The 25447-nt window shown below is 42.7% G+C and overlaps 1 protein-coding gene across 1 annotated transcript in view; it reads left to right on the top strand.

Annotated features, from left to right (window-relative positions):
• The window catches only part of ncanb (neurocan b), a 90318-nt gene extending 70672 nt beyond the window's left edge, over nucleotides 1-19646 (top strand). The window contains exons 11-15 of the mRNA XM_028403838.1: nucleotides 8079-8237; nucleotides 10284-10366; nucleotides 10474-10618; nucleotides 16715-16897; nucleotides 18133-19646. Of these exons, the coding sequence (XP_028259639.1) occupies nucleotides 8079-8237; nucleotides 10284-10366; nucleotides 10474-10618; nucleotides 16715-16897; nucleotides 18133-18269 (707 nt within the window). The 3' untranslated portion in view covers nucleotides 18270-19646. The remainder of the gene's footprint in view (nucleotides 1-8078; nucleotides 8238-10283; nucleotides 10367-10473; nucleotides 10619-16714; nucleotides 16898-18132) is intronic.
• The last annotated feature ends 5801 nt before the right edge of the window (nucleotides 19647-25447 follow it).

Genomic DNA, 25447 nt, shown 5'->3' with positions numbered 1-25447 from the left:
GTGTAAAAGGTTCTTAGAAGTCTATTGTGGCTCCAGATGAAGCTGCATAGAATCAAGTTTGGAGCTGCACTGATGGTTAATAGAAATCTAACAAAATAAAATATGTTAACAAATATAAAGAAAAAATATCTTTGATTATAGTCAACTTTATTAAAGCACTAAAAGCCTGAAGGGCATTAAGTACATGTTTATGGACAGAGAAAAGCACAACTGTGTTGAAACATTTTGTTTGTATTGTAAGTTTTTACTCAACAAATCTTAAACATGAAATAAAAACACAAAAATAAAGAACAGCAGAGCTCATGAGACCTCTGTGATCCACTGCTCGTGTCTGCTTGAGGTCGACAGTTTACAGCTTCATAGCTGCTAGCAGCAGAAGAGTGCATTGAATATAAAGATGATAACTAACCATGTATCCGTTATTCACAGATTGACAGTGCCAAAAACTGCAGTTCCTTAAATGGCCACTTGAGGCCCTCTATAAAAAGGAAGTTCATCTCCACACACCTCCATGTTGAATTGTACCACTGAAGGCATACAAGTACTACAGCAGTACTTGTATGTAAGAGTAAGACAGCAGCATTTTAGCGACTTGTATTCCGGCCACTATCGGCCTCTTTGTCCTTATCATGTCATTTCTTCTTGGCTAGATGAGAGTGTTCTTGACATCCCACTGGTCAACTACATATTTCATTTCATCTCTCTGCACTCTTGTTCAGCCAGAGTACATTGAGCACTTTGGCTACCTTTGAGTTTTTGACATAGTTTATTGTTTGTTTGTTTTTTCATTATTGTTCTCTGAATGGTTTTGTGACTCAGCACTGGCTCTCAGAGTTGACAGAGAGGCTGAGAAGGAAGGCGCCTGGCTTCACACAACAGTGCCTCTCTGCTCTGACTGCACTGCTGCTGTCTAAAGCAGCGACTCAGCAGAAAGTTTGGCAGAAAATACAATTTTGTGCTTCCTGTGAGTTTTTAGCAGCTATTAATTCATTGGAGATTCATGCATTCTAATAACATTGGGGAGATGGATGCATGCCAAGAAAGATGCAGCTGTACTTCAAACGAACCCGAAGAGGAAAGACAAAAACTCAGGCGCACACATGCAATATCCCCAAAGTTCTGCCGAAGCCAAGCAGAGACTGTTCTAATGGAAAAACAGGAAGGTACCGCTCTCCCTCCATATGCTATTGTGTTCAACGCTTGCCAAGTCTCTCTCTAACAGGAAAGCTGGAGAGATGAGGGGTAATTCATTTTCATTCAAGGTGCTTAATTAGACAATGTTCCTGAAGCAACTGTCACTCTCTTGCCTGGAAAAAGTTCAGGCAGAAGAGGAAGAAAAGGGAAAAAACAGACAGGAAGCATCAGAACAGGTGTTACAGAAGATGAAGAGAAAGAGAGATGGAGGGAGAGAGGAGAGTCTCTGCTCCTCTGCTGTGCTTTAATGAACATTTCTGATGGAAAGGTGTAAAACAGTACTTTGAGCTATGCTGGAGGTTTAGTGCGCTTCTGTTCTTTCCTTCTCTGATATTCCCCAGAAAACTTGGCTCAGACAGCAGAGATATGAAGCCCGGCTTCTTGCACCGTTGCACCCACTCTTGTCTTTCATTTGTTTTCATCCTGAGGTTTTAGACACAGACACTTTCCCCGCAACCTTTCTAGGAACTTATCCAGCACACAGACCACCAGTTCATTAAGGCAGATCTGTGTCCTTCACCACATTAATACTCAGTGAGAGCAAACAAGCTAATTGTTTTATTTGGAAAATAGACTCGGAAAATCATTGTTTTATGAAGCCGGGTGTCTGATCTTTAAATTCCTTTATGTCCCTTCTTCCAACCTAAATACAGTCCCATCTCTTTTTTGTGTGTTGCTAACAGCTAATCTGCTTTATTGGTCTTATCTCGTACTTTTTCAGATGTGTGAAAAAACATTGAGAGTTCAATAAGAAACACGTGGCTTTCACTGATACCTTAAGACACCTGCTGTCAGGCTGTTTCTCGCTCTATCATCTCTCTAGAGCTCTCTAAAGTGACGATTTCCTCATTTTCACTCCATAATTTAAAGCTGGTAACCCTGAAAACAGAATTAATGTAAAGCTGAGCTTCTTGCCACTTGGAGCAGACTTCTGTCTCTCTTCCATACAACTGCCACATACTGCACCTCACCTCTGCAGTCTGTAGCACCAAATTTGAATATGTTTGACATATGTTTTGTCATGCACCGGATGGTCTGCATGCATCGGAGGTTGCAGAAGAAATCACATGGCCACAATAAAAACAAATAAACAGACCCAACGATGAAAAAAAAATATTACAATGTCAATGCAATGTGTCTTCCTGACACACAGATATTTCTGTATGTTTTTGGTGATATATGTGTATTATGTATGTTTACAGAACAATATTATGGTTTTTCTGGTAGACTTAAACAGAGCCGTAAGAAAAGTAAGAGTCAGAAAGACGAGGAACATTCAATAAACCGATTTAGGCCGGCCACACATAAGATTTTGAGATCTTTTTCAAAAATGCTTGAGACCTCAGACGTCAGGAGGGTTTCGCATGCATGCACACACTGGATGATTCGACCAGACTGCAAGCCGACATACCTGCTGTTGGTAGTTATTATTTAACAGTGGCAGTTCGGAAACTCACATGATGAAATGCAAATTCAGAGGAAAAACTAATTTGGAGGAAAACAGTAAAAACCAAATAATGAGTAAAGAGAAAGTTTGTGAAAGTTTGCAAATGAGCAAGAAGAGGGTGAGGGCGGAATCAAAGGGGGGGTGGGGGGGGCTTCAGTGTGGCTTTGTACTGCTGTCTCTGTGTGGAAGTGGCTAATGAACATACACCAACATGTTCATGTGTGTATTCTCCTCGTATTGTGCTGATTACAAATTCTGCCCACATGAACTGGACCAGCTGTTTGCACGGCAAGTGAATTTTTGCCTGTTTACTGTAAATGTGCGCGCTGCCCTCACTTTTACCTCGGCCTCCTCCATCAGCATCAATCTGCAAAGACACGTCGATGTGATAATTATGCAGAATGAGTGTTCCGTCTGACATCAGTCGTTGATGTTGCACTCTGTGGCTGTTTTACTGTAACATCCATTACTCCTAATTGTGAGAATCACACTATTAGAATGTTCCATTAATCAACGCCGCACTCGTGATACCCATTATTAAATCCTCAGCCTTATTACACATTTTAGTCACATCCTCACCTTTTGACACTGGCTATCAGCAGATTCTCGCTCACTCACTCACTTCCCCTCTCTCTGGACCGCTGTCATCTGCCCTCTTGCAAATGGCACACTGAGCTGTCAGCCTTCAAAGAGTCACACGGGGAGGACGCCAAATGGCAGCACACACACACGCGCAAATGTATGGACATGCTGTTTCATCATTCAGTGGATCTAAAAAGAGGCGAGCAGCAGAAATATCACTTTGTGATGTGGATAAACGACCCAATCACTCAGCTGGAAGTGTACAGCCTTTTATTTCCTAACTGTTCACTAAAGTCTGTACGAATATTAATCGCACTGCTCTCTCTCTCTTTCTCTCATTCTGTGCCTGACAGAAGGAAAAGGGGAAAAGAAGACGACTTGAATAATGTCTAAATATTTGAAGAGGTTGATGTGATGTCAGGCTTTGAGCCTCACTGTCAGCGAGTGGGAGAAGAAATCAGCAGAGACTAGGCTGAAGATCTGAGGGGGAGAAAACATGCCTGTTTATTTTTGATCTTTTCTTTTCTTCATTTCTCTGTCTCCTCTTTCACTTTATTTCTCTCTCTCTTTTTGTCTTCCCACTCTGTAGCTCACTTTTTTGTCTTCCTGCCACACAAATAGTTTTTATATATGTTTATGAAGCATACGAGGAAGTCACAGCAGTTCTGCATTTGTAGTTTATAGCTCTGCTTTGGTTAAAGCACACACAAACACACACAGACTCTGGGCTGACTGCCAGTGTGGCCCCCACAGCAGAGTGTGTGATTCATTGAAGGTGTGTATGTTTAATTTATAGATGTGCATATTTGTGTGTGAGTGTGTGTGTGTTTCCTCTAGTGTGTGACTCTAGCCTGACTCTGCTGTCCCTGTTCCTGTAGATAACAAGCCTTTCTCCACCTTCGTGAGCCAAACTGGACCCACTCCCGATGCTAATACAATGTACCAGCTGCCATGGGGGTAAACACTTTGAGCAGGTAGCTTCCAGGTCTGATGATAAATTTAGAGAGAAAGTCAGCAGCCAGCAGAGGGACTGACAGCAGCAGTCATTGATTCTGATCCCAAACCATTGAGATTACTTTGTTCTGGCTGATGCTAATCTACATTCCATGACTGATCCCTAATTATTAAAGTAAACCTTTCCACTCATGTCATGATGCTTGCTAGATGGTGACAACTGAGAGTGAAAAGTATCCATCATTTCACACTTCACACCGCTTGATATTTCTGAGAGGTAGAGGTAGAAATACGGTTGTGCGCTTGTATGTTTGACTGTTAAACATACTGCAGTGTATCTGGATGATGCTGTGTTGGCATTGCAGCAAAAGTTGAGCCAGGTTCAACTTTCTGAACTGTGTTTGTTTGGCTGGAGCCCAGGGGAGCTGCAACAACAGAATGGCCTAAATCACATAAATAAGGGGGGTAGCTTTTTTTTCTTTTTAACACAGGGCTGCTGTTGGTCTGAGAGCAGGCTCCATTCAGCATGTATTGACATAAACTTTGGGAAGAAGTTTACAACAGTGTGACCTGATGTGTTTCATACTTCACATCTTTATGTCAAAGAACACTGATTTATACAGTATATTATAGTGCATAGCAAGGTTTGTGTGTGCAACATGCAGTTATAAGCCTTTTTTTGGAGGTGGGAGTATGAATATTGGGGCATTCTAATACACACATACACAAACAAGGGCTCGCTTCATTTCTTCATTCGTACTCTGTGTTACAGTCATCAGTGAAGCATTCCTGAGCTTTCTATCAGGGATGTTTTAGGTTAAGTGATGCTTCTTTTAGTGCCAGCTGATCTTATATGTAAAGATGTTTGACTTGGAAAATATTTTAGATGAAACTGTTTTTACTATAATCGGTATACCTTTAATTTTTCTGTCAAGTGACTGAAGTGTTCCAACTGTAAAAGTTTGACATTGCTCTCACATTCAGAATTCTAAGTAGCTGTGCACCATTCAAGTAAATCTGTTCTAAAATGAGTATCTCATGCACACAAAAGTCCAGCTGTGTCCTCTTGCTCTCAGACCAGAGAGCCGCCCAGAGGAGGCTGAAACTGTTAGAATGGCTAATTGGGTTTCATGTCATTAGCGTGTTTCGAGGTCATCAGTTTAAATCCCTGGACTACCAGAAAGATTCAAGTAGGCAAAGTAATGAAGGAACACTCCACTTTTACATCACTTACAGCACAGCTCAGCCACTGGAGACCTGAAAGAGTTGTTTGTTGGAGCTTTTCCTTTCTCCATGTTTCTCACCATCACATCAGCTGATAGTTAAGTCTAGTACTTCAGCATGCAAATGATTCACTGCTGTAGCATGTGTGATATTTGTATATATTTATGTAAATTACATGGATTTGTGTCAGAAACCCGACACTTCTCTGGCACGTTAAACCTCATTTCATATGTAAGAGAGTGCTCGTTCCTAATATGCTCCATCCGTGTCCTGTGGCAGTGTGAATCTCTCTTTCCTGTGTCAGTCTGTCTTATGAAGCCACTGCAGGTGTTAATCTGCTGTGCGTGAGCTGTTAGTCACCCTGCTCACTTATTAAGAGTTTAACCCACATATGCTTAGCTGGATACCACTTGATATTTAGGATAATGGTGCAGAAGTAGCTTTAGCAAGTTTTTGTACTTACAAATATTTGAGAGACAAACATTCTTGACAAAGAGAGTAATAGGAGAGAGGTAGTTTTGGTTAAATGACGCAAGATTTAGTATTTATCTTGGTCTCATTTAAGCAATACCACCGTTGCTTATTTATAACTGTGAGAATAGACTTGTTAATTTTTTAAATTGTGTCATTACGACTTACACATACAATATGATTGTTGATTTAAAAGATAATTTAGGCAAGTCAAGAGATTTGTCATGAATATTTCAAACCAGGGCAGCATGGTGGTGCTCGCCTCACAGCAAGAAGCTTCCTGGTTCCATGGGGCCATTTTGTGTGGATTTTGCACGTTCTCCCTGTGCCTGCGTGGGTTTTCTCCAGGTGGTTGTCTGTCTGAATGTTGGACTGGTGACCTGTCCAGGGTGTACCCTGCTTCTCACCCATAGATAGCTGGGGTAGGCTCCAGCCCCTCGTTAACCTTCATTACAGGACAAAGCGGGTTCAGATGATGGATGGATGGATTTCATACCATTTAATACAAGCTTGTATTATTTTGGTTTTTGGAGTAACTCCTGAGGCTTTCTCTTATTGACAGTTTAATTGTACATGTCTACATGATTTGTGTTGTGCTGCATTTTGAGAGACAGAGGATCAGCCTGGCTGCTCCGCTTTTGCTTACCTTATTCATCCAGCATGGCTTTTACTGCATCCCTATCTCTCCTACAAAACAATGTAATGCACATAAAGTGTGCAGCACTGCAAAACAGAGCTGTCTCACATTCTGAAATGCCCCCATGGACACGTACTTTAACAGTTTGACACCACTGACATGCTAACATTTATTTTTCATTCTTTATGTCTCTGTCTTCTCCTGTGGCTGCCCTCACGTGCAGCCAGCATGCACCCATGTGTGTCTGATCATGGACATGACAGAGCTTAATGTTTATTGTATGAGACATGACACAGAAATGATCTCCTTATTACAAGGTACAAGTATACTGCAGCACGCAACAGCACGCCCGACTCAGCAGAACTGTGCACACATTTTTCCTGCACATTGCTTATCATAATGTTCACCGACACTAAGTGAGTTTGCCACTTTCACACTCACTGGATGCATTCAGGGAGTTTGTGTACGGCCTCTGAGTCAGCTAATGCATTCAGCTGCAAGAAAGGAGATACATGAAATATGTCTCAGCTTAGCAAATTTGTATTGATTCAAAGCAGCAGGTTTTTGCCAAAGCTCACTCTGAAGGACAAAATGTAGCTTCACTTGAGAAGGCTATTGTTGCTGTGACCCGACAGTGTAGCTCAAATGGCTCTGAACATTGTAAGCGGAGGAGAGCGCAGGTCTTTGAAAAGCACAGGTTTCAAGAGCTTTCCTATTGTATAGAAAAGCTTTCATAATGGACGCCTCCACTTCCTCTCCTCTCCTCTTCCCATCCACCAGACTGTATCTCTCTGCATACTAAGCAGGGCCCCATACGGCCCAATTTGCACTACCCAATTTAGTGGTGTCGCTTCAGATTTGTTGGGGGAGAAGCTGAGGCCGTTTCCCTGATCCTCGCACTGCAGGGAGGGAGGAGGGAAGAGGGCACAAAAGAGGGTGAAGATGAGGGGAAGCCGGAGGTGGCTCGTCTGACAGATCGAGCCTGAACTGAATCAGATATGCACACATTGGTGCACATGCACAGTTCACTCAGATAGAAAACCACACACATTTGGGATATACAGCTTGCAGTCACACAGCTGACCCCCAGAGAGATGAGAGATGTGAGGGGAGAGAGGGATGGAGGGACATTCACTGTGCTGACAGGACTGTGACAGGGTTTAATTACCAAGCCAGCGCTGCACACTGGAAGCAGTTTCTAAGGATTGTTGTCATTTGAATAGATTAAAACGGCCTTTCACTGGACTAAGCTGTCTCACCGCTGGCTTGCCTCAGCTGTGGATTAAAAGTCCGAGTCAAATCAAAGAGTAGACAGACAGAGGCAGAGAAGAGTGCCGATGAGGGCACTTAACATGGTGCTGAAGAAAACAAGGAAGAATGACAGGCATAGAGAGGCCAAGTGTAACTTGTTTACTACAAGGCAGCAGCAAATTTTATTCTTAAATCCTCCGAGTTCTTCCACAATGTTGGTGTTAAAACAGAAAACACACACACACACGTCCTCACACATGGGGTTTTGAATTCTTATTTAAAGTACCTTCTCTTTTCTTTCACTCTCCCATCGTGCAGACACTGAGGGCTGTGAGCACGCGTGGAGGAAGTTTCACGGCCACTGCTACAGGTACTTCAGCCGCAGACACACCTGGGAGGATGCTGAGAAGGACTGCAGGGAGCACAGCGGCCACCTGGCCAGCATCCACAGCGAGGCCGAGCAGAACTTCATCAGAGGTGGGTGGAGGAGAAAGAGGACATTTGAGACACACTTGGCACAGACAGGACGGGCTACAGTATGGACTAAATGCTGCTCAGTGTTTTTTTTATCTGATTACACAGCAGGAAAACTAAAGCTAGGAGGATACGTTTGAGCAACTGGGTTCATGAGTACAATGTTTAATTTTAACCACTAGTCCAGCAAAAGTCGACAAACACTATAACGCTATAACACTATAACATAGACCCCCTTGTGCAGCTGAATATTATAGCATGGGAGTAGACATTGAAATAGACCTGTGAGACTCTCATTCCTCTTTTTTCACACCTCTAAAGTCAAGAAATATCAGGTGACACTAATACTCGCCAGTCACATTTTTTACTAGACATCGCCTAGTTTAGATAATGGCAATAATGTCCTTATAATAATCTAACCAGCTCTCACTGTACCTGCCACACATAACCCCCACTGGCTGTTGATCGATTTCTCCTCCTCTACTTCATTATTAGCATGCTCAGTGATGGCACCACTTGCCTTATGTGTATTCCATAACTCTGTGATAAATGTCTGTGGGGTTCAGCTGTGAACAGCCCTTGAAGAGGTTTATTGCACTCCCTGCTGAAAAATACCCTCAGGAGCCAAGTCTGTTCAGCTAAATGTGTATCACCATTTGTTGCAATGAAACGGTGCTACCGGCTGTGATGTAAGTGTCTCTGACAGGGCATTTAATATACTATCATATTCTTTCTTTCAATGTGATTTGTCTTAACCCTGGTGATCACTGTTTGGAGTAAGTGAATCTGCATCCAGTGAAGGAAATGCAGGTGCCAGTATCTAAAAACTGTATAAATTAAGCAGGTTTCTCATTGAGTCACATTTCATATAATTACTGTTAACTTATATGTTTAGCCTGTTGTGTGGTTGTGGGTTGGGTTTGTAGGTGAAGCACATTTAAAGTTACATTTATCTGTGAGATTAATCTGATATTGCTGTCCTGTGCAGCAGAGCAGACCCATCTGCTGTTCAATGTTGTCATGAATTATTTGCAAATCCTGTGTGAATTATTGGCTCACAAACAAAGAATATGAGACATTCCTACACTTACATTTTAATGATAGCTTCTTGTGTTCATCTTGGCCACAACCAGCTGTTTATTAGTGCCAGTCAGCATTAGCATGCTAATATGCCTTCAGTCTTTCTTTAGATCCCAGCTTTTTGGCCCCCTGGCAACGCCCCACAGCCTCTTGTGTTGTAATAAATGCCAGCAAGCTCCTGTAATCCTGGATCCGCCTTCTGTCTCAGGCAGATGCCAGGACAGCACCATCCATCTAGCACTCATCTTTGCTCTACATGTTACAAAAAAGCGTGTTCAATTGCTTCAAAAATGGACATCTCCACCCCTGCAATAAGGGGATCAGAGCCATTAGGAAGATTAATGGGCCTGGTAATGATATTAATCAGATACTATGACTGAAATTCCATTACATACAGTGTGTGTGTGTGTGTGTGTGTGTGTGTGTGTGTGTGTGTGTGTGCGTGTGTGTGTGAGATACACACAAATGTTCACATAGACAAATCTCCACACATAAATCAAATTAACCCAAAACAGAGCTAGGGAAATTTCCTTTTATACACACAAAGATATCATCACCTGTGCGTCTCAGACAGAAACACCATATTCCCGTGGGTGTTCATCTCTCAGCTGAGGCCATCCAGCTGTGAAATCCAAGAGAAATAACAGCACAATATGTAATGTTAAAAGTACCATACACAGATGGGTCAGGTTACCAGTGAAAGGTAACCTGTGAAAGCAGTTGTCAGCTTGGGTTTTCTTTTCTCCAGAAGAGAAAGTCTGTGAAAGTGGAAAGTTTCCTCTTCTTATATTATAACAAACATGTCCTTGGCCTGGAGTAATCTGACCATGGGACTCATGCACGGTTATAGATCCAGACAAAAATCTGCAAACATGGATGGAGTCCAGCTTTCTTTAGGATTATTCGACCTAATCTTCATTGGAGACGAGTGTCTGCATTATTCATCTTCTTCTGTGTGTTACTTCTTAGGTCTGAGCCATGACAACACCTGGATTGGGCTGAATGATCGTACGGTGGAGGACGATTTTCAGTGGACTGATAAGATGGACTTGGTGAGGAACCAGCTGTGTGTGTTTAATCTTGCAAACAGCTGTTGCTCCAAAGGGGGCTTCTGTGATTCTCTAACCACGTCTTCATGTTTTCATGTTTGTTTTGGCAGCAATATGAAAACTGGCGTGAAAACCAGCCGGACAACTTCTTTGCTGGAGGAGAGGACTGCGTGGTTATGATTGCTCACGAGAATGGCAAATGGAACGACGTGCCCTGTAACTACAATCTGCCCTACGTCTGCAAGAAGGGAACAGGTAAGAACATCAAGAGGCTGAACAGGTGTGAGGCTTCATTCCTGACTTCAGCAGGTGAGTGAGATGACTGACAGAGAAGTCAGGAGGCTGAAGCAGCTGAATGTAACATAAGAAGACTAAAGTGGCTGTAAGGATTGAGAGATGTCAGATTTAGGAGTGATACATTGAGGGATCAGACTGAAGGAGTAAGGGCAGACTGCTGTCAGTTCTTCATTTTGAAATCTGCCACAGTCTTTAAATCATAAGATAAAAAGGTGATGAAATGTTCTTGAGACTCTGTTTTTTATGTAAAGCAGCTCATACCATTTGTGTGACACTGACAGCACGTCAGTCAGCACGTACCTTCAGGTGAATCTCAACATCACACTTTATATTACTCACGAAGTGGCGGTGAGGTTTATGTCTGCACCTGTTTAGTCAGACCACAGACTTCAGTCGTGGCCACACCTCCTCATGTTCTGTTTCAGTAATGTGAAGCACATCTTGAATAAGAACTTACAATACTTCCTGCTGCATGAAGAAGGAAGTTATTGGCTGAATAAACTTCTATATTTTTCCTGTTTATGTCCGCTGTTGCAGCTGCCCCATCCTGGTGCTACAGTTAGGCCACTGCCTGCCCCTCTGAGAGCCCATTAGTGCTTATTCTTGCTACATATTTGCATACAGGTCAGACTTATGACCAATAGTATGAAAAGAGACGTGTTCATAGTCAGGTGCAGATTAGCAGGCCGCTTTAGAGAAATACTGGGACACGAGAAGCCGCTGGTGGCTACACTCTTAAAACTCACCCTGGAGCTTTGAGATCAGGGACTGCATTTATCAAACTGCATGGTGACTATTAGCAGTGAAATTGTGGGCCGAAGTAAAAATAAAAGCACTTCTAAATGTCATAAACTTAAGAAAACCTACAATCATAAAATGCAGAGGCAACACTGAGATGCGTGAAGTCATATGAATAATTCATAGCACTGCTATATGCATTACATATAATTTCAGTGAATTACTCTCTTAATCAATGTTCAACAGAATTCTCTTCCTGTTTCCAGTTTCTTTTGCTTTTTTTTTGCTTCCATTCCACTGAGTATTATTATGCCAGTGATCCATCCATCCATCCAGGGTCACAGGAGGAGCAGATATGCCCAGAGAGTTCTCCTTCTCTCCTACTTCTCTTGGGGGATCTCCAGCTGCTGCGAGGCCAGCTTGGGGATAGATAATCCCTTTCCAGGGCTGGCCTCAGGGTCTCCGCCCAGCTCCTGGTAGACCTCTAAACGGGGGCAGCCACGGGGCACCCTGCGGGAAGCAGCAGAGAATCTACTCTGAGCCTCTCCTAAAATTTCTTATTCTCCCTCTGTCTTGTAGAGTGAGACTGGACACCCTTTAGAGGGAGCTCATTTTGGTTGCTTGTATATACAATCTTCCTTTGTCCTTTAGTCATTGCCCAATGTTAATACATTTAGGTGACGCACATCCATAGTTGGACTGGTGAATCAAGAGGTTTGCATTATGGTTCTGCTTCTCACCCTGCCTTTGGCTGGCTTCATTAAACTGAGGCTTCATCCACCTTCACACGAAGGGACCTTCCTTTGGAGACAACCCTGGCCTCAGATTCTGAGTTGCTGATTTGCATTCTTGCTGCATTACATTCAAGTAAGTGCTAGAAGACCTCTTGTAATGGTGCATGAAGGGCAATATAGTCAGAGATGTGACCTCCTCACATTGAAATCCTGTCCATGAAAATAACAAACATCTCTGATGAAATCCACAGCTTGCACTCACAGTGTATAAGACCCTTACAGCAGGCAAACACCAAGATGTTAATACTATTTGTATAATACCATTTACTTATCAGAAATATGTTACAAATGTTCTTCATTTCATGCATATAAAACCTGATAGTGCTGACCTTTTTTTAAAAAAAGAATCTGTAAATAATGTATTGTGCAGTTATACAGCCAATGGCAGGATGAAGGAAAATGCAGTAAAATTCCCCGGACTCAGACTGAAAGCAGAGGATGCTCCACCTGATGTAAAACAAGTAAAATGCTGAAAGGCCTTATGGATGGTCATTAAGTTAATTTATGCTAATTATACCTGTTTTACCAGATGGGTTCTCCTCTGATGCCACCAGCACAGGGAATGTAGCTTCTGAAGCCTGGTGTAAAAAGTTCATCTCATGAGACATTGCTGCTCTATTCTCATATGAAAGGAAAGCTACCTCACCTGTTGCACTACCTCTGATGCACACTGTCACAAGTCCCCAGCATCCAGCCCACCTCTGACCTTAATCAGTCGCTTCCAATCACCAGCATCTTTTCATCTTCTCCCATCAGCGTTTTTTTCACTCTGGGTAACCCCATGTGCTGTCTTGTCTTATCAGAGGAGTTTCTCAGCTCCACGCTGAGAGCTGATTACTGGTTTCTAATTATCACAGCTCGTGTGATCTGACTTTCTGCTCTTCGCATGAGCTCATCCACACACCTTCATCTATCATCTGAGGGTCACTCAGGGTGGCATGTCGTGCAGAAGATGCTGATATTGTGCCGGTTTTAAAAAAAAGCGGTGAGACAGTCACCTGATGAGACCATGGAGAAGACTCTTTACCATGAGCCTTCTAAACTGTTCTCTGCATTTAGTTGGAAAGAATGCAGACTCACACACTGAGGAGGATATATGTTCAACCTTTTCCCTCAGCTAGACGGATTAAACTTGTGTCAACATTTAGAAGTGATGTTTGATTGTTAGATTAAAGAAGGATAAAGGAGAAAAAATGAAAACAAGCAGCACAGATCAAGTTTTGCATTTATATTTGGATTACTGTGATGAGAGCGTCACACACACGTCTGCCTCCGAGCTCTGCCAGCCAAGATGAGAAGGAATTTACCTGCAACAGGACATGTAAGTATTATGAAATTATTCCACTACGTCTGATGGGTTATTATGTACACAGGAAGGAGATCTAATTTTGCACAACATACTCACTAGACACTCAGAGCGCTTTGGGAAATGATAGGCTGTTGTCAGTGCCTCTGGCAATCCGTGTGTCCTTCGATGTGTAATGTAATCATTGTATGATACACATAAACCTGCCATCCTGAAATAAAGGAGGGCGTGGTATACACTCTGAGCAGCTCAGTGAGATGAAGTAGCCTCTAATAGATGGCAATTTGTAGACAATGCATCAATAATGTTTGAAAAACTACAGAGGTTTCCACTGTGATTTTTTTTTCTTTGTTAGTGCTGAATATGAATCTGACCAAAGGAGGAACGATGAGAAGCTGTGCTGCAGATCCTCTGTGGCCACCACACCTGAGCAGCCACAGATCCATTGTATAGGCTTTGCTGTCTCACATAGTTACAGCAACTGTGCAAGGACACAGCAGAGGGCCAGGGTCTGCCACCAGACCTCCAGGGAGTATGGATCCAGCTTTAACCTCTCATTGTGCTACACTGCTGCTCACCAACTCAAAGGCAGGAGGAAAGTTAACATTTCCGACTTTAATCTCAAAAGCCTGGGTAAAAAAAAAAAAAAAACAAACTTTCAGTGGTCCTCCTCTATACAGCTTCTTTCTCTTGGTGTAAAGATGTTCTTAGTTAACAAGAAAAACCATTATATTTCCAAAAATGGCAGCAGTCAGTTCAGGTCTGCCACATGTACCGTCCTAGAGTCTAAATATATATGGTGATTGGAGCTTAAAAATAAAAATACTTTCATTTTCATGTCATTTCAGCAAATAGATCCAGGATTGAAGCAGACTACCGGTACTATTCTTTCTAACAGGGATTTTAGATATATGAGTCCAGGATATACATCTGCAATAGGAGATTGTCTCAATCAAAACGTATGTATGGTTGATATGCAGAATCAGTACAGATGGCCCAAATTTCTTCAACAAGTTTAACAAGTCCATTTGTTTTTATTCGCTTATTTCAAAAACATTGTGAAGATCCTCAGAATTATAAACTACATGAACTTGCTTCCTGTATGAAACGGCAAGCTCACAGTAGGACTTCTGTAAAGTTGGCCATCTTTGTGTGCCTCTCCAGTTTTTACTGCTGATTTTCTTTGACTCAAATAAAGTTTGAAAACAATTCTACATTTGCCATGTAGCGTTTCTGTAAAGCAGCCAATACTGTAAAAAAAAAACAACAGCATCTCTCAGCTGGCATCCGCCGCTGTCACAGACCAACAAGCTCTGCAGTGTTTTATCTAATAAACAAGACTGCATTTGTCCACGTCTACTGTTTCCATGTGAGACCCACCCCCAGTAGTGTTTTGCAGGGACACACACACACACAAGCATGCCTTTCAGATTGGTTCTAACATGATTACCAGTAGGTGTGCGGATGCTTTGAGGCCATAAAGGAGTGCTGAGAGGAACCGGCATGGTGCTGTCTGCAGCTCTCCACTGTCCTCTAACTCACACTGACTACCCCCCACTACACAGGCACAAAGGCTCAGAAAACCCCGCTGCAAACTCCTGTTTACAGCACACACACACAAAGACTCCCTTTTAGCTTTTAATGTTGAATACACTAAATTAAATAGCTTCTGTTACATTTGTCATCTTATATTTTTATGAGAAGGAATACACACTGTGCAAGAGAAGGAAGCTAGTTTCCATAAGCCAATAATCTAAACACAGATAAATATGTTTGTGTTTCTTCACATCATAAAGGATTAAAGCACATTTTTAATGGGCTTTTTGGCGTGTTTTCTTGCAGTCTGTACATCCTTTAGGCTTTATTCTACAGAGACCTTTTCTGACGTAAAGTTTCTCCTTCATAAAATCATGACTCCATTTGCTTTTTCAGAGTTTAGTGACATTTTCTTTCATCCTGACTTCAGTACATTCTGACTTGGCATACCCCCACAGCGAGAAATCGCTCAGCAGCGTACATAGGTGAAGGCTAATGGAAAACTACCTTTTAGCCTTCCATTTGTGTCGAGTCAGTGGTCGTCTCAAGCGAGGAGGGAAGTGCCTCTTGCCTCTTCTCTTCACAACACATTAAACTGTAAATGTGGCATTAAACCCTTCATCAGCGTTAATGACAGTGCTTTCCCTTATTAAGAATTTAAGAGGTATTAGGACAAGGACAAGGGAATTAAGAAGGATTGTAAACAGTTTCTGATTGCTGATTAAGTCCTGACTGCTTTTAGGCCTGAAGTGTGTAATTCAGGGATAGACTATGTGGTCGTTTTTCAGCAGGTTCCAAGACCCCGAAGAGCTCCAGCATGGCGCTGCACAGAGCTGTGCAGACGTCATGTACCTGATGCAGCCATCTCTTAGTGCTGTTGTTAATCATTTTGCTTTGCCATTGCTGCAAACAAAGCAAACCTTTGTAGCAGCGAAGAACTGATTAATTGCTGTTGTCTGTTGTTCGTTGCTCCTCTTTGACTTTTTCAGGTTCAAGCCACATGTGTAATCAGTAATAGTAATGTGTATCCACATGGCTGTGTTAGCAGATGGCTGTGATTGAAAGACCAACAAGAGAATCCTATTAGCTGTGCTCTCCCAGAGTCTGATTGGACACTTTCAGCCTGTTAGCTTTAGCAAAACAAAAAAAAATGTCTGTTGTCCAGTCTATAGATGGACATATGGTGAATATAAATGATACCGTCACCTTCTTGTGGTTGTGTAAATGTACGATGCATGTGAAGTGTTGAGTCCAGAGATGGTAGATTTTGACGCACATTGTGTAACAAAGACGGGAGGTGATTACAACACAATCTCCTGCTGCCTCCACCAGAGGAGACCGGCACCCTGACAGTAGCGCTCAAATCCTGTTGAAGTTGTTTGAGCATTTCCCTGCGGCTTGTCCACCCTGTCAGTCTCTGACCAGAGTGTCAGTCCGCTTCTCTAGCTCAGCTTGTGTAAACATTTCTTTCTGATTCTGCCTCCACTCCTGATATGTCTGAAACACTGCTTTACTTTGACAGGCGCCCACTCACTTCCAGACTTGGACAGACACACTGTCCTGCAGACACTTAATCCACAGTTTGATGTTGTGGATGGTGTTTGTCCTGCAGTGTATTTGTGTTTCTATTATGAGGATGTGGTCAGAAACGTTCTGTATGTATGCTCTCTGTCTCTACAGTGCTTTGCGGAGCCCCTCCCACTGTAGATAATGCCTTCCTGATCGGTCGGAAGCATTCCCACTATGACATCCACTCCATAGTGCGCTACCAGTGCGCCGACGGCTTCCTGCAGCGCCATGTGCCCACTGCTAAGTGCCGCGCCAACGGCAAATGGGACCGACCTAAAATCATCTGCATAAAATGTGAGTGAGTCCTTGTGAGGAGGACTGTCACAAAGCAAGCAGCACGACTGAAAGCTTCATTTTCAATTGTCATCTGTCATTTTCACATTCTTATTTTTAGCATGCACACCACCACCAGGTCCAAAAGACCCAACCTCCTACATTAGCTGCCCTCAGGAGCCACTGTCACCATGTGCATTCAAGCTTTCCATCCATGCTCTCATTATTAATAATTGCAAGCACAAAGATTACTGTGGTTGCAGACTGAATTAAATCCCCTGGGTTTGCTTAGAAGTGGTAGGATAGGCTTTGAAGTGTTTTATGCTGGAGGTGGGGTTTTTTCCAGCACATTTTTTACAACAGGTTGAACTAAAAAAGTTTAAAAAAGAAAATCATGCCAAATAAAGTGACTCTTCACACTCATACATAAGTATTTCTGCCCAGAATAATCTTGTACCTGCTCAGATATTTTTTTCTTTTTGACATTGCAGTGTCATTGCACAACTTGCTCTTATTTTAGCATCTAAAAGCAGGTGCTTTTACTGCCCATTTTATCCTCTTTGAGTTTTAAATAAACTTTACTCAGACAGAAGTGCCAGAATAGATGTCAACTTTTCGCCATAATTTCCTGCTTCTTCTAAGGACATGTAACCGAGTTGATATATATAAATATTCAACACACTGAGCTTTGTGTTTCAGATCACTCTGCTCTCGGTGTGACAGTGATGATGAAATACTGAAATAATGTAGCTTCTGTTCAAAGTGATAAAGATTCCTTTGCTTATGACTCTTTATCTTTGGACAGAGTTGTTTTTTTATGGCCCAGAGTTATATTGTTCTTATCATTCATTGCAGACAACGTTTCTTTGTTGGCAAAACCCAGAAAGGGACTGAGCAAGTAATTTGGCAGTACACCCCAGGAACAAGCTTATGCTGAGGCAGTGTGTGTGGGTGGCTAGCTCAGACTGCCCTTGCTAAAGGCACCCAGTCTACTCAGTGTGAGATAAAATGGATTTCCTCCGTGTGGTGGAAACAGTTAAACCATCCACGGAGAACATGTGGATTTGACCTTCGTGCTTTCTGATCCCCCTTCCCTCGCTTCATACCTGATCTCAGCTTCTGATGCTCGCCTCTGATTCATCTCCCTCTTACATCAGTTTTCCTCTCCTCCATCTCTGACATACTTCTCTACTAAATCATCTGCACTTTCTTTGATTTCAACGTTTTTCTGTCTTCAATTTTGTTTGCTCCACCAGCCCGGCGAGCCCACCGTTACCGGCGCCACCACCACAAGGGCAGGAGGGAACGCAGGAAGCACAAGAGGCACGGCCACAGAGAGGGAGGTCACCACGGAGGAGAGCTGGGCCAAGGCCACAACCACGCCCATTTCTGAACCAAAAAAAAAAGTCCCCTGATCCGTCTCTCCTCTGCTGCCGACTGCAGTTTGCCTGTCTCCCCCGTTGACCCGTTTCCCCAAACAGTCCTTCACAGTTACAGCCCCCCGTCTCCCCGCGCTACACTCTCCTGCCCTTAGCTCCACTCCTGGCTCCCTGAGTCAGCCTGTATCATAGTCAACTCTGAGGCCTGCCAAAGTGCTGCCAGGCATCACCAGGACAATAACAAACCCCTTTGTATTCTTTTTACTTTCCTCCCTCTGGTTTACCTTTCGGTCTTTGCGCATCTGTCTCTCACCCACCTGCTTTCCTGACCCAGTTACTCTCCCTTTGAGCTCGACGATGACCTGAAACATGGGGCTATCCTGACCTGTTTTGGAAAAAAAAAATTCCTTTGAGATCCACGCCGAACATTCTTTGGAGAGAAGTGGTTTAGTACAAACTGTAAATAGGGATGACATCAGTGAATATGTCAAAATCAGAGGAGTCGAGGAAGACATTGTGTTGTTGACTTGAGCCTTTTGTCTGTTGAACACATTATTTTTTACAAATACTCAGTGTTTATTTCTTGACTCTGCTGCTTTTGGTTTGCTCTTTGTAAGACATTGTACTTAAAGCGACACTGAGTTACTCTGAAACAGATTGAATTGATTTTCTTTGAATCAGAGGCAGTTGTAATTGAATTATTTGATTGTTAGCGTTGTATCTGCTTGTGACAGTTACTTTTTAGATCAGATGCTTAACACCCACACCCCCCTCCGCTCCCCTCGCCCCTCCCAGAGGAAAATGGAGAACACATCTCATTTCAAAGCAGTTGCATCACATCACATCACACATCAGTCACTTTTCCGAACGATCTCAAACAATCTCCCGCTGTGTCAGACATGCACACCTGTCATCGTCAAGGGTTAATCTCAACGTTTGATGTCAGCGTGTCTCAACTCAGCTCAGCAGCCTCGCATTTGTTGTGTCTTTTTTTTGCCCATAACCTTTGTTGCCGTAGGTGCAGTGAATTAATCAAAATGATGCAGCAGGGTGAAGTTTTACTGCTGTTTTTATTGCACTCTGTATTCCACAGCAGTATCAGTATGTTCAGACAGGGAAAAACACAACTACATTATTCATCAGTAAAAGTATTGTTCTATGAGAATCCGTCCTCCATAGAAGAACAATATCGATCTCTTGTCTTTTTAAAGTACAGGGGCATTTTATGCCACCTCAAGAACAGTGGATGGGTAAACTGGTTGTTTAAAATAAATGACATTTTAACACGGAAAACAGCAGGCTGTGAACACAACACTGACATATTAAGATCACAATTACTATTGGTAATTAATTATTGCCTGTTACACCACAAGGACATATGTGGGACTTTAAGACCAGAGAAAGTTTTTATTGCCTCCTCTAATTTGAAGGAAGATCTGTCTTTTTGTTTTAGCTGATTTTTGGCTCGTACTTCAGGCTAGTTTCTTTGCCAGAAAAAGAAGAACCTTGGTCAATGTTAGAAAAAAGTGTGCGTCAGCAGCTCTTAGTCTTAATTAATAAAACAAAATTCTGAGAAATGTGCAACTTTTCTGCATGTCCTACATGTTGCTGGTGATAGTCTCTTCCTGTGTTTCTGTTGGCTGTGTGCCGCTCTCAGGGGAGAGTCTCCAGACCTGTTTGGTCCAAAAGCACATATTGATTGGAGGAGTGTGTCTTTTATCAGCCGCCTCCAAGTCAAGAAAGTTGCAAACTGTTTTGTGTTGTTTTTTTTATTATTATTGTTATTATTACTGCTGTGCTTGGACAACATTGAAAAAGCTGTAAGACAGAATCAGAAAGCAAAGTTAGTTCAACTGCAGACAAATGACTTTTTTGTGGGTTTTGTCACTTTAATGATTCCCTTCAAACATGACAGATTATTCATCATTCATCACAACAAACTTCAGTTTGTTGTGTGCTTACAAGAATAGAAGCATCACCCTCTAGTTAGGGTGGATACATAGTACTGCATGGCTTGATTCTGGGGTGAACTGGCCCTTTAAGATGGGCTTTTCAACCATCTTTCTGAAGCAGGGTGAGGCTGACATGTGGTGGAGAACAGACATGACAACTAGCTGAGAAAAATACTGATGACTGTTGCATCATGAATCAAAGCTCTGCACACATTGTACGGGGATGAAGAGAAGTCAGAGGAGACATCTGTGTGTGTGTGTAGTGTGTGTGTGTATTTATGACTGAGGACATTGTCAGTGGCTGAGGTCCCTCTGGATGATGATAGAAAGGGTCAGCAGAGAGTAAGCCTTGCCGTTTCTGGGGCAGACAGAGTCTCACAGCTGTTCACACCTGAGCTGACTCCTGCTGCGTGTCCTGCTTTAAAGAGAGGATTGAGACGGATAGAACAAGCTCTTTACTCACTTTTCCTCCCTTTTTTCTGCCGGGTTAAATTGCTGTTTCTTAAACCACCACTTGAAATTGAAGCTTCTGGGATTATGTCCTAAAATCTGACACTTTCATCCTTTAGGTTCCTCCGCCATGCTATGCTATGTTCCACATTCATTTCGCTTTAACAGTAGAAAGAAAGTGGATGATAAGCCCTGCTAAATTCTGTTCTTCTTTGGAGCATGAGTGCTCTCAAGGTTTTCAGCAGCCTCTCAAGTATCTTTTTAAAGGAGCACTAAAGCAGGATCAGGTTATAAAACGTGGAGGTGAATCCATCCTGTGCACATTAATTCTCTGCCATTGTTTGTCCCGTCTCACCTTGGCAATGACAACACAGAGAAGAATAGTGAACCTGCACCTTCGTATCAGTTTAATTAATCTACTGCATGCCTAATTAACAAGCTGCATTATCTGCAGTGGCACAGAGCTGCGATGACAAGGGTTAGGTTGACGAACAGCCACTTGAAAGGTACAGGGTGACGGACGGTAGGCCCAGAGAACTGTCACAGCCGTCAAACTCCTGTCGCTCTGTAGATGTCAGCCTGACACCAGCTTCTTTTTTTCTGTCTTTCCTGGAAAATGGATTGACCACGGGTGGATGAATAAAAGGGCAGATAGAAGCCCGTCTCACAGTAACTCAAATCAGAGCTGATGCCCAGAGACAGTGTAATTACAGTTGCATAAAGGTTCAGCTGTGTGACATGACGAAAAAATGATGTGATGTAGTGATAAGGGACTGAATGAAACATGTGGATAGGTGTATGTTTAGGATTAAAAAGAAAAGAATGGAGATATGTTTGTGCCTGTGTTGCTCGTCCTCTGGGCTGTGTGTGTTTTGCTTTAGTCGACCTTTCTCACTGACAGAGAAAAAAAACATACTTTCATTGGATTCAGACACACTCTCCTCGCTTTTAATCTCCTCTTTCCTTTCCATCGTCAGGATTTCTAGTAGCCCCGAGGGCAGCTAAACAGACAGCGACAAAGCCTTATAATTGTGAGTCTTAATTACAATGATGAGTGAGTTAACAGAGGTTTGTGCCAGCTGTCTCTTGGCTCAACAGTGAGCACTACCCCTGAGGGGAGATCAGCCATTGAGCATCTTCACAGCCAGCAGGCCTCTTCTCAGGCTGAGCCACCTATCTGAAATTGCCAAACATCCCCCCCACCCCCACCCACTCAGACATCAGCTCCACATAGATGAAAAAACATTGACAGAAGTTTGAATGCATCTATGTGTGTGTTGATGCATGAATGTTGACACGGGTGCGAAGCTTGCAGCCGATTGGCTGCATTTCACACAAAAACCTAATATCCCAGCATGGAATTGGAAATAAGAAAACAATGTTACAAAAGAAGTGTCATAAAACTGCAGTTCCTTGAGTGGCCACTTGAGGTCGACTCCAAAAGTGACCTCCATGTTGAAACATTACAGCAGAAATACAGCCTGGTACAGAAAGAAATCTTTTCAGTTTCCACGTTTATTGAGTGTGTGTGTGGGAACCCTAAATAGTGCACATGCTATTGTTTCTAACAGTGTTTATGATGTTATTAATAATGAACACAAACTGATAGTATGAGTTTGAAATATTTTTATTCAGATCTTTAAAAATGCAGAGCATCACTCTCATTTCAGTTCCCTGCACACAGCTGAAAGGCAGAGGAATCCAAAGCCTGACAGGCCTGCCATGCCTTGTTAAGCCTTAGCGTTAAGATGTTAAAGGACAATTCTGTCCAGAGGAAGAGTCTGAATTCAGAATTGATTAATTAATAATGCGTATGATGTTTTTAGTGGGACAGAAGACAAGTTTGTGTGTGACCTCATGTTGCCTGTTTCTGAAAGGAAACCAGTGGCAGTGACCCGGTCAGTGAGTCTGCCTGCTTCTTTCCTGTACATGGGCTGTAACCACAGTCTCTGATGCTCAGCTGTAATGACGGCCTGATAGCGGCGGTTGTTGTCCTTCCTCACTCACTCACACACAGACAGACTATTGATTTCATGATTAGGCTGTCTGTCTTAGGTTCTTATTAAGTCTGTCGATAGCATTGGCGGTACAATTGCATCGACTGACTGCTGAACGTTTTCTAAATGACAGGAAAACTGACTGTCATAGCTCACACACACACACAACCACACACACCTTAGCCTGCTGCATCACTTCTTCACTCTTCAGGTACCCCTCTAACAGCATTTTCACAACATTGCGTTTGTCTGATGCTGAGTTGAGACAATTTATGATGTTTATGATGATGCTGTGTTGTGTTGAGATGGATGGATCAACAGACTCATGTAACAGAGGGAAGATGAGAAATGAAAGAGACAAACGCACGAACCGGTCACAAAACTCCTTTTTCTCCTCTGTAATATAAAGACTTTACATTTTTCCTTTTTTTTGTTTTTTTTTTTTTTGTTTTAAATCCATTTAGACTCTGGGTGTGTTTGTTGCTTAGCCTCTCTGGGCCACGTTCACACAGCCTCTGTAGATCCAAAACCCCATCATCCCCCTTTGTATTCCTGCCTCACACACACACACACACACACACACACACACACTAAACTGCTGCATCAGAAAAACAGATGACACTCCAGTCGACACACACTCTGCAGGAGAGCCAGAAGGGAGGTGATGGTTTACCGACAGACGTCTCTTCTTTGGCTCTGCTGCACACAGTGTTCATGTCAACTCTGAATACAGACACTATGAAACTACAGCTGCTGTGTGAATGTGGTCCATGAGTGTTTATCCATATTTATTGATGTATGTTCTTATGGATTCTAGTCCTGTCATTGTGTTATATTCTTTACAAGACAAATGATCATTAAAGGAAACCCTTGTTTGGATCTGTTACCTGCTTGCTGGTGTGTTTATTTTATAAGTAGCTAGATTTTTATATTTAATTTATTGTTATTAAGAACCAAAGACTTACACTTTAAACAAAGACAATTTTACAGCCTAAACATGAAATGTCCATCATTTGGAATCAGCTGTCAGGTTTCAGCACCGGTTTTCCATTTATTTTATTGCACTCTGAAAAGGTCATCTTTATGGTCTTACCCAATCTTCTTCACATTTTGTCATTTCTGTTGGTGTAACTTTAAAGGTGAAAAGTTCTGCAAAGCTTGAGATGAACAGTGTGGTTGTGACAGCCGATCAGACTGAGATGTCTCACCGTGAAACACAGATTCAGGACATCTGAGCGACAGCTCTGACCAGGCGCAGTGTCCTCAGCTCCATGCACCACTTGTGTAGCATACTGTATATCAACCCTTATTTTCTCAGGGATCTTCTCATCATTTCTGAAAGTCCACAGTGAATTTCTTCTTGTAAGTATGTCCTCTCTTGCTCTCATAATGTTTCTTTGAATGTGAGAGGTTCAGTTTAGCTCTGAGCTCCTGAGAACAAAATGCTCCTTCCTGACCTTCATGTACTACAGAGATCCATTTCCAGATCTCTTTGGGAGAAGCAAAATATTTTCTCCTGCCAGCTTACAAGTAAAAACTAATGCAATTTTGCTCCCATTTCTTTCCACATTCCAGCTCCAGTTCTGGCTGAAGCAACAGAGTAAGTTGCCAGGGGCGAATCCCTCAGCGGCACGAGGGGAAGGGCATAGGAGGAAGAGAGGGAGAGGAGGGAGGAGACAGACAAGTGAGAAAGATCAAAGGGTACGAGAATGGAGGGAAGAGGACGAAAGGAAGCCAGTGATTTCGTTTTGGCATGCAAACGCTTTATGAATATGTCTACTGTTGTATCGTCTAACCTCAGAGACCTTCAGTTCACCTGAGCTTCCTGTGATGAGTCCTCTCTTATCAGTGGATGGTTTCACCGCCTCACAGTATTGTCTCCTGTATAAAACACAGCCTCTCCCTCTCTCTCTCCCTCCCTCTCTCTCTTCTCACCTCCTTTGATATGTGACTCACTCATTTCATTATTATTCTGAAACACCGGAAGAAGCCACACTGCTGGGTTCTGTTTTCTGCCGACAATCAATCACACTGAATATAGCATCTCTTTTACATCCTCTTCCTCTGTTCTGGCTGCCTGAGTGATGTTTTTCGCTCAGCTTGCTGAGTTCCAAGGACTGCGCTCATTAAGGCTGCTTGCCGGGGAGTTTTCTCTTAAATTCACAGCTGAAAATGACCTTCAGCTCTCCTCTGTTGCTGCTCAGCAGCGGGAGATTTGTTACAGCCACTTGGAGCCGCACTCCAAACAATTAGTGACGTTATGTCCCAAACCCTGAAATGATTGGCTCCAAGGACCAGCATGCACCTGTGCACGAGGAGTTTTACCTGAACATCTTTCCTCCAAAACTTTCTCATATTAAGCAATGAAAAGGCTTAAAACACTATTTATAGTTGGTTCCTTTCCCTGTTATACACGTTGGCTTTGAGATATGCAGATAAATTAGAGGCATGAAAAGGCTGCTCATCATAACCTTGTTCTTGGGTCGATATCAGGCTCATCTACAGGCATGGCGAATCAATGGGGATCTCTGGCATTATCCTGCATTATCGCTTAATGACGCTGCCAAAATTCAAGAAGATTATAAAAAGCAACAAGGGGTTTAGCATCATCTTAGTCCTGACAGTCTCTTACTCAACCTCCAGCCTGCCTCTTCCAGAATTACTGTGTGTTTTTATCTCACACATAAACATAAACGGCTGCAGGCAAAAACACACAGACGCACCAAGCTGCTTATCCAAATCAAAAAAGATAAATGTGCATCTTAACCCTGTTTATCTTCCTCATCTTTATTG

This window comes from Parambassis ranga, chromosome 4 (genome assembly GCF_900634625.1).
Source record: "Parambassis ranga chromosome 4, fParRan2.1, whole genome shotgun sequence".
Classification (NCBI taxonomy): Eukaryota; Metazoa; Chordata; class Actinopteri; family Ambassidae; genus Parambassis; species Parambassis ranga.
Note: the sequence above shows the minus strand (reverse complement) of the source record. Positions and strands in the feature narration are given on the sequence as shown.